Source organism: Rhinolophus sinicus, chromosome 12, assembly GCF_057876585.1.
Source record: "Rhinolophus sinicus isolate RSI-liver-muscle chromosome 12, RSI-T2T, whole genome shotgun sequence".
Taxonomy (NCBI): Eukaryota; Metazoa; Chordata; class Mammalia; order Chiroptera; family Rhinolophidae; genus Rhinolophus; species Rhinolophus sinicus.
This window is the reverse complement of record NC_142512.1, coordinates 48130536-48144845: the sequence shown is the minus strand read 5'-3', so window position 1 is coordinate 48144845 and position 14310 is coordinate 48130536. Positions and strand designations below refer to the sequence as shown.

Sequence of the window (14310 nt, the reverse complement as noted above, 5' to 3'; positions counted from 1 at the left end):
GTTCGCAATAACTTTTTGTCTTATACAAAGAACTTGCTTTATTTCAGACATGTATTGAGCATATGTATTGTGATACCTGATCTTTCATCATACAGTTAGTATAAGTTTAAACCATGCTAGTCTTAGGACTAAGGTCATTTTTTTATTACTCACAGGGTCATATATACAAATGTATCATATGTTGCTGGTCAGTGCAGTTACCCTTTTTGCAATCTTGGGTACAGGCAATGTCTCCCCATCATGGAGTGAAGCCACAGTCAGTAGTAAATTTGTTTCTAGAGTCCAGTGGACTCCTGTACCCCAAGGACGTGGCACTTCATGGGTATCTTAGACCCTTGTCTAATAAGGAAGCACCCTGTCAGCCCATATTTTTAGCCCAGTGGCGGAAGGACAGCAGCACATCGTAGCACACTGAGCCATCGAGTATTTCCTTTGATGCATTTTGGCATCCTCGCTCTCTTGTTACAGTAGATAAGAAAGGAAGAAGAGAATCACTCACAAAAGTAGAAACCTGAGGCCTGGTAGACTAAGCGGCATCAACTAAGTAGGCTAAAGAACGCACAGTTATCAAAAATAAGGAGATAGGGGAAAAATAGAGAAGTGTGATGTCATGGAAACGAAGAGAAGAGAACGATGTAAACACGGACAGTTGGGCAGTACCTTTGCAGAGAGTTTGCAGCAGTTGTAGAATGAGAGAAGCCTTTTGGATTTGCCATCTAAAATGCTTATTGTGCTCTTCCTGAATACTTGGTTATAAATTATTTGGTTCTATTCCCAATTGTTTTTACATGTAGATTACATATTCCCCCAAAACTGTAAATTCACTTAATAATGATACAACATTCGTTATATGCAATTTCCTCAAAACAGTATACTTTTCTGACATAAAGACTTAACAATCACACTCACACAGAGAGTTTTGAATTCCAGCTTTGTCACTCACTAACTGTGTGATGATGAGGATGTTATTTAATATCTCTGGACCCTAGATTTCCCGTATATAAAGGAAGGGATAATAAGAACTATATTATAGAGTTGTTGTGAAATTAAAGTAAACCATGCATCCTAAATTCTAAATGCTTGGCATTTGTGTAATAGTCAGTGGATTTAGTAGTTATGATTCTTATTAGTTTTATTATAATTAACACATTAATAAGACCCAGAAAATGTTCAGTAAAGTGCTCAATACATACCTGTTGACTGATAAGTGGATCCTTAAAACAGAAAAATGAAAGATTATCTTTATTCCTTCCCCCAACATTTACTAGTAGTCTAAAAGAAAATGAGTCCATTACAGTCAAAATACACAATCTCAGAAAAATCATTTGTTTGGCATGGGGATGTAATGAAGCAGGGAGGACAGTTAGAAAGCTTCAGTCTAGGTGAGAGGCAATATGGATGTTTTATAACTGCCCATATAACTTTTCAATGTATACCAATTTTTATACATTAACAATATTGCTACCTTAACTATAAAAAGGTAATTTCTCTCTTCATCCTATTGTCTTAGATTGTACTTAAGGCACTCTCAGGAAGTGTGTTTGGTCATTTTATTTTTCACCTTCATCTCCAGATTATTCAAAGAATTTTCTGTTGGGGAGCTAATGGTGATATATATATATATATATATATATATATATATATATATATATATATATATATATATATATATATATATGTTCTCATGAACAAAATCTCATCCTTTCCTTTTGCCCTGTAAAAGGGGTGTATCTGCAAATAGAAACATTCTGACACATATGATAAGAACACCTACATCATAAATATTTTCTCAAATATCAGTGAACTGGGTACGTCTGACATGCAATATATTTCAACTTGCCTTGTAGACCTCAACCAACTTTTATGACATCGTTGTAACTCATTTAGAGTTACCTATGATGATATTGGTCATGGTGTTATTGCCTTCATTTACCTTGGATGGATTTCTAACTTTTTTATTGATGGTAAGCAATATTATCAACTGTGTCATTAGGTTTGAATATGCAACCTATCAAAATGCTTTGCCTAAATCTTAAAGACAGAAAATGGGCTAGTGGTTCTCTGGGGCTGGAGTAGGAATGGGGACTGATAGCAAATGCATATGAAGTTATCTGTTTGGAATGATGGAAATGTTCTTAAGTGGAATTGTGGTGATGCTCTCACAACTCTGTAAATTTACTGAAAAATCCTTGAATTGTACCCTTCATATGGGTGAATTTTATGGCATGAAAATTGAACCTCAATAAAGCCATTACAAAAGCTTTGCCATATGCACTTTGCAAAACATAAGCATTGGTAGATGCTATGCCACACTAGTGCCAGAGTGAAAAATGTTGCCTAGTTTCATGAGTCTTCATTATCCATTGTGAGGGATACACTCATGTACAATACCATTCATCAATCATTCCTTCATTCAAAACTGTGTATTAAACACTGTTCTGTGTTAGGCACTATGCTAGTAATTGGGGACATCTGATGGGCAAGCCAGTACAGTCCTTCCTTTCACAGAGCTTCAGTGGACACAAAGACCAGCCTCAGGCAAGTCCATGCATAGGGCTTAAAAGGCTGCAAAACAGAATAGCAGAGTTCCAAGCACAGCTGATGTCAGAGCGATCTTCTAGGGGAAGCAGTGTTTAAACACAGTCCTGAAGAATGAGTGAGAATTAATTTGTGGGAGAGTGGGGCAGGAGGTAAGCGTGTTCTGAAGAGGGAAGCAAAGGCATCAAAGCAGGGAAGACCAGAAGGCATTAGATAAACTGACTATGATTCAGGTGAAAAGACAGGTACAATGAGATGAGCAGAAGAGCTCAGTCAGGAGCATATTCGGGGGTGGGGGAGCCTGCCTCATTGAGTAATGTGGCTTTAAAGAAGGCAGAGAGGGCTTCCCTAATGGTTTGTATTCTTGGGAACCTGGGAAAGCCGGCCATTTGCAAAAACATTTCTCCATTGGCAGAGCAACGCCTGGAATTCTCAATTGAAAATGTATACTTCTGCTGAAAGCGTTTCTCTTCTAGAATATAAGCAGACCTGCGAAGCAAAATACATGAGCCTGCATCTGTCACATATTACTTAGGAGGAATGAGTTCCTTTCTGAATGCATTGATTGACGAAGAAAGGATAACACAAAGGGACTAATGATTGTGGTGGGAAGCAGTCATCATTGGGGTAGGAAGGGACCCTGAAAAGATTTGTGGTGGCTTTATTAGGACAAATATTGTTGGCCCCTAGAATTTTTCATGATCCAGGCACCTCTTTCTATTGTGCTTTCAGTAGACGTTCAGCAAACGTTAAACCAAACTATTAAAGGAAAAAAAAAATTGGAAGAGACAGACATTATCTGCTCATTGAGTGACATTCAGTGTTGAATAGGGGGTCCCCTCTCTTTGCATGGAATTGCTTGTCACCAGTGCACAGAGGGGAATCAAGCAGTGTGTGAAATTTTATATCATTTAAATGTAAATCATAAAGCTGATGAATTTAAATTTAGCCTTTTTTTTGCCTTTGCAGGCAGCCTTTCAGCACGAAGAAAAATACGAAAACGAATATTTTGACCTGAGTGAAGCTGATCTTCTAGTATGCCTAATAGTAAGAAGGTTTTTCTAACTCAGCCCCTATTTTTTAAGGTAGTGATCGCTTGCTATAATAACTATTTGATCTTGTCTGAAGTGTGCAACTTTAAAAGTGTTTTAAAAACACTTTTAGAATAGACAATTACATTCAGACATGATTCCAAATCCTAGAGTTACTTTTTATATGCATGAATGATGGTTTAAATCCAGAATTCAGTATAAAATTAATTTTTCATGTTTATTTATCCCGTTTATTGTCCCCTCCAAATTTGAGAGAGTTTGCAAAGCACACAGATGCAATATAACTGAAATCCTTTGATGTAGAGATTAAAAAGCAAAGGTTGAATTAAAAGTGAAAGGGAAGAATGATTATGTTGACCTGTTTAGACTGAAGAAAGCTACTGTCCCTGAATAGAATGTGTCAGTGCTTTCCTAGGCACAGGAGCAAATGTAGACAGAAGTCTCGCCCTCGTGGAGTTTATTTTTTTGGTGAAAGGAGCTGGATAATAAACTCAATAAATAATATATACTATGTTAGACGGGTGGTCAGGAAAGGCCTGGCTGAGAAATGACGACCTGAAGGAGGCAAGGGAGCAAGCTGTAGACATAGCTTGGGGAAGAATATTCCAGTATGAGGGGCAAGAGTAGCCCTGGCTTATTGCAGGGTCGGCCAGGAGGCCAGTCTGGTTGTAGCAGAGTGACCAAAGAGGAGAGTGGCACGAGAGAAGGTCACAGAAGGAGTAGGGTAAAGTGGGCTGGATAGCAGGGGTTACACAGAGCGTTCCGGGTCCCAAAAGTCCCCACAGGACTTTGAGCTGACTTTGAGTAACTGATGAGTCATTGGAGGGTTTTAAGCAAAGTGTTATGCTAGGACTTACATGTTGGAAGAGTAGTGCTAGTGAGTGTGTTGAGAATAGATGTTCGGAGCAAGGGGAGAAGAGGGCGGCCAGGTAGCAAGGTATTGCGGTTCTGTGATGAGCCATCGTAATGACCTGGGCCTGGGGGGGAGTAGCACAAGCAGGGGTGAGAAGAAATTGGGTTCTGGAGAATTTTGAAGGAAGAACAGATCGAATTTGCTGGCAGACTGGATGTGGGTTGTGAGAAGGGGACAGGCTCCCCTAGCTGATGGTCATGTACGGCTGGATTTCTTCCCCAATTTGTGAGCATGATTCACATCTATTTTACCTGAGGACAAAAGGCCACCAGTTGAATTCAAATGTTTAAATAATATTTGTGAACTTATACCTAAATGTAACTGTTTTTCTTTGCTCCTAGCCCTACTTTCAGGCTTTGCTATTTGTTTTTGTCCTAAGATGCATGGAAATAAAGTGTGGGCAGAAAATAATGCAAAAGGACCCTGTTTTCAGGTTGGAATAAAAACTGAATTTCATACTTGATATCATATTGTAATATTCCTAGATTGTGCTAGACTATCAACGTGTTAGTACAGGTTTATCTTTACAACATAAATAGCATGCTAATTTTCATGCCGGTCAGGGGGTTGCTGGTTTAGTGCCTCAAAACAGGACTCCTGGGCAGGGTTCTGGCACTAACCAGCAGAAGGAAGCTTTCAGTCCCTCAAATATGCCATTCTCCCACCCAAGATGACTGATTATACGTCCTAGAACAGAAGAGATGGGTGACATGGGTTGAGCAACATAGTGCCTCCCAAGTGGGGGACGCTAAAAAGGGTGAACAGTAAAGGATACCAAGGCAAACATTGGGTGTGATTAGATGGGCTCAGAGGGAACAGAGAAAATGTAGCTGATTTTAAAAGAAGCAGCAGTACTTGCCGGCGGATTTGGAAGGGACAAAGATACCAACTGAAAGAACGGCGTCAACACTGAGAAAGGGGCGGGAGTTCTTGGCAAAAGCAGGGCCATCATCATCACCCATTAGTAAGAAAGGGACAATGGCGAGTGAACTCACAGGGAGGCTGGTTCTTTGATCCATCTTTGACAATAGAAAAATCACCCGTCGTGCATTTCGTTTTCTCCACAGAATTTCCCCTCGAAGTGGAAAGGCTCGGCCGAATCCAGAAGAGCCTGTGGATGAAGATGAAGACGTTCAAGCAGAAAGAATAAGAACAGCCACCGCCCTGACCACGGCAAACTCAGAGGAGGTAGCAAACCCAGGGACAAAGTGCATGTGAACGGAACATTTCAAGAACTACCCAGCATATCGGTTGATGTGCAGGTTTTCATCTTGAAAGGCTGGAGTGTGGTGCCTTTTCATAATTCTTAAATATGCAGGTGCTTCTTGGGAGTGTCTTGGAAGCGCAAAGAAGAACACAAAACATAATGGTTCTTTTCTTCTTTTGAGAAAAAATGGACATGGATACATAGAGCTATCATTTTGAAACCAAAAGTTTCGTGAGGTGGGGAATTGACATGAGAGACATTGTGAAATCCTAATGGAAATTAAGATTTTGAGGGTGATTCGTTTGGCATCGATGTGCCTATGAGATTAGACACGTTTGTTCCTGACATTATGCTGTTTCTCACTCCACTGCAAAGCAAGAAGCATCAGTGCAGGCGCGTTACACTTGAAACAAGCACTCAGATTACCCTCAACTCAGTGTGGTTTGGTTCATGACACAGGGCAAGACAGGTCCGGTAGGGAGAACATAGGAACAGAAAATCTCTAACGTTTAAGAGGCAAATCATGTTGTCATCTCTTCCAGAAACCCGTCATCATTGCTAGCTGTCTACACAAAGAATATGCAGGTCAGAAGAAACGCTGCTTTTCGAAGAGGAAGAAGAAAATAGCAGCAAGAAACATCTCCTTCTGTGTTCAAAAAGGTTAGGAAGAGAAACCTTTTTATTCGCCATTAATACCCATTGATCACCTGTGTGGCAGGCATGTGGCAGCTGCCGAAGCATTCGTTCATTCAACACATCATTTGTGAGTGACATTCATTCCACATATAATTATGAGTGTTCCAGGGACAGTATTAGGCTCTGAAAATATAATTATGAAAGATATAGGCAAGTTCCTGCGCCCATGGATTTTACATCCTAAGAGGGGTCAATAAACAAAAATAACGTATCGAGAAAAGTATCCGAGATCATATAGGCAAGTTGTCCGTGGAACATTCAATCATGTGAAATAGCTTGTGTGTGACCTGGGGCTGCGTTCATGTAGAGTTAAGGAAGGCCTTCCTTGAGCAGTGACATTTAAGCCCCAATCGTGGTGATGAGAAGGTGCCAGCTCTGTGAGTGTGAAGAGAGAAGAGCACCCCAGGCAGAGGAAACAGCAAGGGCAGGGACTCAGGCCTGGGGAGGCCTGTGAGGCACAGAGAGGCCAGTGGATGCATCTGCAGATGGAACGGATGGTCAGGCCAGCAGGGCTAGGTTAGGTGCAGCTTTATAAAACAGAGCAAAGAATTTAGATTTCATACCAAGTTCAGCCAGCATTTTGTCACCGTTTAATTTATAGCTTGAAAAAAAAATACACACTGGCTATTGATGGTTCATAAATTTGGGTTGTGGACAAGTTAAGAGGCTTTTTATAACAGTTCAGATGAAAAATGATGGTGGCTCGGACACAGGGGTAAAAATGTCCCTGACTTCCCAAGTTTAGGAATCACTGATCTATGTACTCAGCACATCAGCCGTCAACTAGAGAAAAAAACCTGGGTACATTTTTTACTAAAAAAGTAATCTGGAAAAAAGACAGGTGTATTAACATCAAATCCATAAGCTTTTCGCTGGCATTTTATATAATTATAGGGGTTAAAGACCATGTTGGTGACACAGATTACATATAGGTTACAAATTTCCAAATGGTACTGAGGTGTTATTGAAGAAGATTATGGAAGGAACCATTTTATGTTCATCACTATTTCACTTCCAGTCTTGAGAGTCAGTGATTCTCTTTCAGGTGAAATACTGGGATTGCTTGGACCCAACGGCGCTGGTAAAAGTTCATCTATAAGAATGATAGTTGGAATCACGAAGCCGACAGCTGGAGAGGTAGTGACAAATGAAGAAATGGTTTCCATTCCCCAAAATGGAAATGTCGTGATAAACATAGATTATAGCATTATAAGACTATACTTTCAGTAGTTAAAATAGTATTTAATAAATACGTGAACTGATTTCTATAATTTTTTTTGATGCTCAAAAAATGTGGGATTTTATTAGCTATATGCCAGTTTCTTGAATAATTTAATTTCATGATTGGAGGAAAGGCTACATGTGTTTCTAAAACCAGTTTATCTTCTTAGGTGGAACTGAAAGGATGTAGTTCCGTTATGGGCCACCAGGGAGAGGACATGGTCAAGTTCCTGGGGTACTGTCCTCAGGAGAACGCGCTGTGGCCCAGTCTGACGGTGAGGGAACATCTGGAGGTGTTCGCTGCCGTGAAAGGGCTGAGGAAAGCGGACGCCGCTGTAGCCATATCACGGTACAGAGAAGTCACGTGATTCCTTTGTGTCAAGAGACAGGGAGGCTGTGCACTGATGATGAATTCACTAATGGAGAATGAGCAGTAGAAATGGTGTCTCCACCTTTTCAGAGAGTCAGTGGTAGGGAAAGCAGGGACGGGGACAGGAGCTGTTTCTTGCATCCCTGATTGAGAGATCTTTAAAAAAGTAATTGCATAAAATAATTGACAAGTGAATGAATAATCCTCCATTTCAGTTCCACATTCAGAATTATAGTTATTCTTAAAAATGTTTTCTGAGGTGCAACATCTTTCATGTTCCAAAATAAACTTTGTTGTTGTTTTTTGCATTAGTCATTAGAGTTTTGAGAATAATAGCATCATGCTTCCTTCCAATGCTGTTCTTCTTCGTGTGAAGACATTTTCCTCGGATCCTATCCTCTCTCAACCTGATATTCTCATCCTGTTTTCCATCAGGTTGGTGGATACTTTCAAACTGCATGAGCAGCTGAATGTGCCAGTGCACAAGCTAACGGCAGGAGCCACCAGAAAGGTGTGTGTGGCGTGCGATGGTATTCTGAGGGCAGACGCGGTGGTGGCAGCAAGTAAGGGTGTCTGTCTGCCTTGCAGTTGTGCTTTGTGCGGAGCATGCTGGGAAATTCACCTATCCTGATTCTGGATGAACCATCTACAGCCATGGATCCAATAGGACAGCAGCAAATGTGGTGAGAATGATAACCCTCAGAGCTGGAAGTATAATACACCTTGTGTAATAGCTGCACTTTGAAACTGATCCTAGAAAATCAAATCCACTCATTCCCAGTTTAGTGGAGATAATCCACATTATTAGGAAAACAAATATTCAACAAATAGGTTCTCTAATGTTGAATCAGATTCATGTGGTATTCATATTTTTCAAAAGCAAAATTGAAAAACCCTGTAAGTATTTTGTTAAAGTTTTAGGTCTTGCAGTTTGGAGTGTATTTTAATTGGTCTTGCAATTATTATTATTTTCCCCTTTTTCCACTTCCCTCTCCCCACCCCCCATCCGGTTTAAGCCGTTGTTTCTCAGTCTAGTTGTGTAGGACACAGCTCCCTGGCACATGCTGGTATTATGAGCCTTGCGCTCCCCCCTAGCTGAGGCAATTGGATGGCAGCCCAGCTCCAGGAAGAGCTGTTGTTCACAATCTTAGCTGTAGAGGGCGCAGCTCACTGGCCCATGTGGGAATCGAACCGGCGACCTCGGTGTTGGGAGCCCGGTGCTCCAACCACCTGAGCCACCAGGCTGGCCCCAAGGGTCTTTCAATTACTGTGGTATCTATAACTATTTCCTTAGAAACTGTTAACTTACTAACAATTTCCCCCATTTCCTCCCCCCCTTTTACCTAATCTGTCAAATTTGTTTATACATTAAAAGAATTTAGCTTTTAAATTCTTTTTAGTTTCCTGTGGAGGACTTTCCATTTAGACTTATGAAACTCTCCAGTCCAGTTTCTTATTTGTGACTGTCCAATGTTTTTCCAACGTTTAAAAAGAACTCTGTTATGGACATTTTATATAAATGTAAAGAGAATTGTTTATGAACCTGTTATACCCATCACCCACTTTCAACAGTTACCCATAGAAGGGACAATTCTTTTTCATCTATACCTCCGTCCACTTCCTTTCCCTACGTCTCAGTTATTTTGAAGCAAATACTAGGCAGCATGTCCTTTATTTATAAATATTTCCATTAGTTTCTACAAAAGCTATGGAAATTTTTTATAGCTTAACCAGAAAACCATTAGCACACCTAAAAATATTAAAAACTTTTCTTTATGTTATCAAAAACCTAATCAGTAGTTACATTTCCCTGGGTTTTTCTGAATTAGAGTCTGACTATGATTTATAAACTGTATTTTATCTATAAAATGCCCCCTCCATCTCTTTTTTTCCCTGTGCTCTTTTTTTTAATGGTGTTGATTTTTCGTCTCACTTCAGGCAGATGATCCAGGCAGCCATTAAAAACACAGAGAAAGCGGCCCTCCTGATCACCCATTACCTGGCCGAGGCCGAGGCCATTTGTGACCGCATTGCCATCATGGTGAACGGGAGACTGAGGTAGGTGTTTTTCTAGAGACTGCACTTGACCGCCAAATGAGATTTCCTATGAAAAGGGCAAAATCGCTGAGGCAACTGGAGTTCTTCCTCTCAGCTCCCTCAGTGATGCTCTCTCCCTTACATTTAAAATTTAAGACTAACGTAAAATATTTCAGGGCCAATATTTGTTCCACCATGCTGTCCTTCTTCTCCATAGAAGCATCGGCTCCATCCAACACCTGAGAAGCAAACTTGGCAAGGATTACATTCTAGAACTAAAAGTGAAGGAAACTTCTCAAGTGACTTTGGTCCACACTGAGATTCTGAAGCTTTTCCCACAGGCTGCACGGCAAGAAAGGTGAAAGGAACTTTTGATTATGGAGAAACCTGTTGGCTTCACCCACACACACAGTGGTTTCCTTTCTGCTCTGAGAGAACGTCAGGATGATTTGACTTCATAGAGAAAGTTAGGGACTTCAAAAACTGACTGGTTGAACCTTACAGATTATGAAATTTGGGAGCTACCCAGGCTTCCTTAAGGAAGCCTGGGATCACAGCTTCCTGGGTCTCCTAAGTCATCCAAGACCTATCCCCAGCTCTGGAGGGGGACATGGAAAAGTTGGGGACAAGCAATTTTTGATGACTCAGATCCACAGAAGACCACAGTTGCACCCATGGCGCCCTCCCTGGGCCTCCTTGTGAATATTTAAAAGATATAAATATCTATCACTTAAAAGATGTAACTATTTAGGGTGCATCCCCCTCATAGGAAACAAATAGCAACTGAGATCATCAAAGGCCCTCCCTTTAATGGAGTTTTCATGCCTCAAAATGGAGACCACGTAGAAAGGTGTGTGTGCATAGATAGAGATGCATGTGTGTATTTGTGTGTCTGTGTGTTATTGGCAGGAAGGCAAGGAAGTGGAACAGGAACTGAATTTGAAATTCCTGGGAGGATAAGCACACCAAAGCAGCAGAACATGACCACTGCTATTTCAGTTTAGCCCAGTATAAGTACAATGGCCTTATGTAAGGGACATGCCAGGGCGTGCAACTCAGTCCTGTTTCTAGACCTTTGTTGTCACAAATCCAAGAAGCAGTTTTGATATGGCCGGGAAGATGGTGAATGGTAAGACTGAAAGAGCAGGGGCTGGGCTGAACGAGGCCAGTCCTGGAGGTATGGGCATCTTTGGGGCCACCGGGGAGCATTGAACTTCTTTTTGGGAGGAGCTGAAAATAGGGCATGAGGTCAAACAGACAAATGTAACACGTGGAAACAAGGTGCCCCAAATCAGTCCTGGCTCTCCTCTCCTCAGAGGTCAGGGAAGTTTTTAGTTAAAGCTTTTTGAATCCTTCCACTATTATACCCCTCTCTCCCAACCTTACATCTCTCTCTCCTTAGCTTTCTGGTGACAAGGATGAAATATTAAGTTGGGATTAGTCCCAACCTAATTTTAACCTAATCAAAAGGATAAGTTCAGAATATCTGTGTTCAACAAGAAAAAGCATTGCATAAACTGAGCATAAATGTAATTTAGAGAATTTTCTCCAACAGTGAGCTACGAAAGCCATTTTAAGATTTGTCCATTGATAAATTATTTTATTTCCTGTGTAAGCCATACATTAATTTGCGTTACTTTTATTTTAAGAAGGAAATTGCTGATAATGTCAATATTTATGTTGATGGTCATTATGTTGATGGACCTTGAAACTCAAGGTCAAATATGACATTTTCCTATTCCCAGGTATCCTTCCTTCTTGACCTATAAACTGCCCGCGGTAGATGTTCACCCTCTATCTCAGGCTTTTCGCCAATTAGAGGCAGGTAAGAATGATCTTTTTAAAATAAAACTTTTGAAGAATTAATTCTGACTTAAATAATAATTTAATGGGAGATAATTGTGTAATACATTTTTAAAAATAGGCCCTGTAGGGTATGATTTTTAAGAATTCTAATGGTAGATAATGGTAGATTTAATCCCAATTTTGGTTAATCCAACTCTCTGAAAAAAGATTTATCTCCACTGCAGAGGGAAGCTGCAGAAAATGCATAATTGTGCTTGGCTGGTTTTACTGTGAATTCATGATGTTAACCTCAGAAAGCCCATCAGTCCAGTCTGCGTCGCTTCCTTGTACACAGTCCATTCACACCACGTGTCCTAAATTATTACTTCTTTCCTCTTACATATCCATCTCCTTCCTGCTTTCCTCCCTCGGTCGATGCCCTTTTATATTTCACTAGTAAAATGAAGGCAGCAGGAAACCTCCCTGCGTCTGCGCTGTGTGTCCCTTTGCCTGTTAGCCATGAACTTTCCGTGTCTCCAGCAAGGCCATGCCCTGCAGTGTGCATAACTCCTCTTGCCACTTGAAAGTGTCCGTTTTCTCTCTTCATCATTATTTTCCCTCTTTTGACTGGGTCATTCCCAACAGCAAACCATCATGGTGGAATTTCTGAACACAGTGTAATGGCCAAGAGCTCAGACTCGAGCACCAGGCACCAGGCACCAGGCTCTCCGGGCTCCCATCCCAGCCCTGCTGCTTGCAGGTCAGGAGACATTGAACAAAGCCACTCAATCCCCACATGTCTAGATGGCTCATCTCTACAATGAGGGAGGACATCAGTGCCCACTTGGCAGGGTTGTCAGGAGGATTAAATGAGTTCGTTTGTAAAGAGTCTAGAACAGAGCCTGACTCATCGTGCTTGAGAGAATATAAATCTCTGGTGTGCTCCTTCTGCTCTAGACACCTGCCTTCCTAGCTCTTCCTAGATGCTATCAGGCATGCATTGTCCACCTTCAGGACTTTGTACTTGCGAATCCTTCTTCCTGGAATCCTGCTTCCTAAATATCCAGGTTGTATCCTCACTTCTTTCAGGTTTCTGCTCAGTTCTTACCTTGTTACTGTGGCCTTCCCTAACAGTCCTGTAGAAAATAGTCTATTTCCTTTACCTGATTTACTTTTTCCCTGTAGTAGTTATCATCATTTACTTTATTATGTATTTAAGTGCATATTTATTTAATGCCAATATCCCTCCCTCTAAGATGCAAACTACCCAAAGGCAGAGGTTTTTGTTTTTGCCTGGTTTTTTTTTAAATTAATGTATCGGGGTGACATTGGTTAGTAAAATTATATGGATTTCAAGTGTATGATTCTATAATACATCATCTATATATCACATTGTGTGTTCACCACCCAAAGTCAATTCTCCTTCTGTCACCATATATTTCACCCCCTTTACCCTCTGCTATTATCCCTTCTCCCCCCTTACCCTCTGGTAACTACTAAACTGCTGTCTGTGTCTATGAGTTTTTGTTTATTTGTCTTGTTAGTTTGTTGCTTTCAGTTTTATATCCCACATATGCATGAAATCGTATGGTTCTTGACTTTTTCCATCTGCCTTATTTTTCTTAGCATGAAAAGCTCAGTAACCATCATGTTGTTGCAAATGGCAGTATTTTCATCTTTATTCTTATGGCCGAGTAATATTCTATTGTATATATGTACCACATCTTCTTTATCCAATCATCTATTGAGGGACACTTTGGTTGTTTCCATGTCTTGGCCACCATAAATAAATGCTACAATGAACATCAGGGCATGTATCTTTATGGATAAATGTTTTCAGGTTTTTTTGGTAGATACCCAGAAGAGGGATTGCTGGGTCACATGGTAATTCTGTTCATAATTTTTTGAGGAAACTCCATACTGTTTTCCATAATGGCTGCCCAATTTACCTTCCCATCAGCAGTGTCTGAGGGTTCCTTTTTCTCCATAGCCTCTCCAACACTTGTTATTTCTTGTCTTATTGATAATAGCCATTCTATTAGGTCTGAGGTAGTATCATATTGTGGTCTTGATTTGCATTTCTCTAATAGCTAATGAAGTTGAACATCTTTTCATATATCTGTTGGTCATTTGTATGTCTTCTTGGGATAAGTGTCTGGGAAAATTGGAAAGCCACATGCAAAAGAATGAAACTAGACAGCTACTGTTACCCTACACCAGAAGTAACTCAAAATGGATCAAAGACCTAAATATAAGACCTGAAACAATAAATTGCATAGAAGAAAACATAGGTACTAAACTTATGGACCTTGGGTTCAGAGAGGATTTTTTTATGAATTTGACCTCAAAGGCAAAGGAAGTAAAAGCAAAAATAAGTGAATGGGATTATATCAAACTAAAAAGCTTCTGCACAGCAAAAGAAACCATCAACAAAACAAAGGAGGCAACCAATCGAATGGGAGAAGATATTTGCAAACAATGCCTCCGAAAA

General features: G+C 40.5%; 1 protein-coding gene across 4 annotated transcripts in view; it reads left to right on the top strand.

The window, feature by feature from the left end:
• ABCA6 (ATP binding cassette subfamily A member 6) overlaps positions 1-14310 on the top strand; it is a 57225-nt gene that overhangs the window by 40988 nt on the left and 1927 nt on the right. For all 4 annotated transcript variants that reach the window (XM_074319433.2, XM_074319436.2, XM_074319435.2 and 1 more), the window contains 12 exons: positions 1848-1964; positions 3508-3585; positions 4845-4936; positions 5571-5691; positions 6253-6370; positions 7452-7543; positions 7798-7976; positions 8433-8508; positions 8586-8680; positions 9936-10055; positions 10252-10392; positions 11780-11859. In XM_074319433.2, coding sequence (XP_074175534.2) covers positions 1848-1964; positions 3508-3585; positions 4845-4936; positions 5571-5691; positions 6253-6370; positions 7452-7543; positions 7798-7976; positions 8433-8508; positions 8586-8680; positions 9936-10055; positions 10252-10392; positions 11780-11859 — 1309 coding nt within the window. The remainder of the gene's footprint in view (positions 1-1847; positions 1965-3507; positions 3586-4844; positions 4937-5570; positions 5692-6252; positions 6371-7451; positions 7544-7797; positions 7977-8432; positions 8509-8585; positions 8681-9935; positions 10056-10251; positions 10393-11779; positions 11860-14310) is intronic.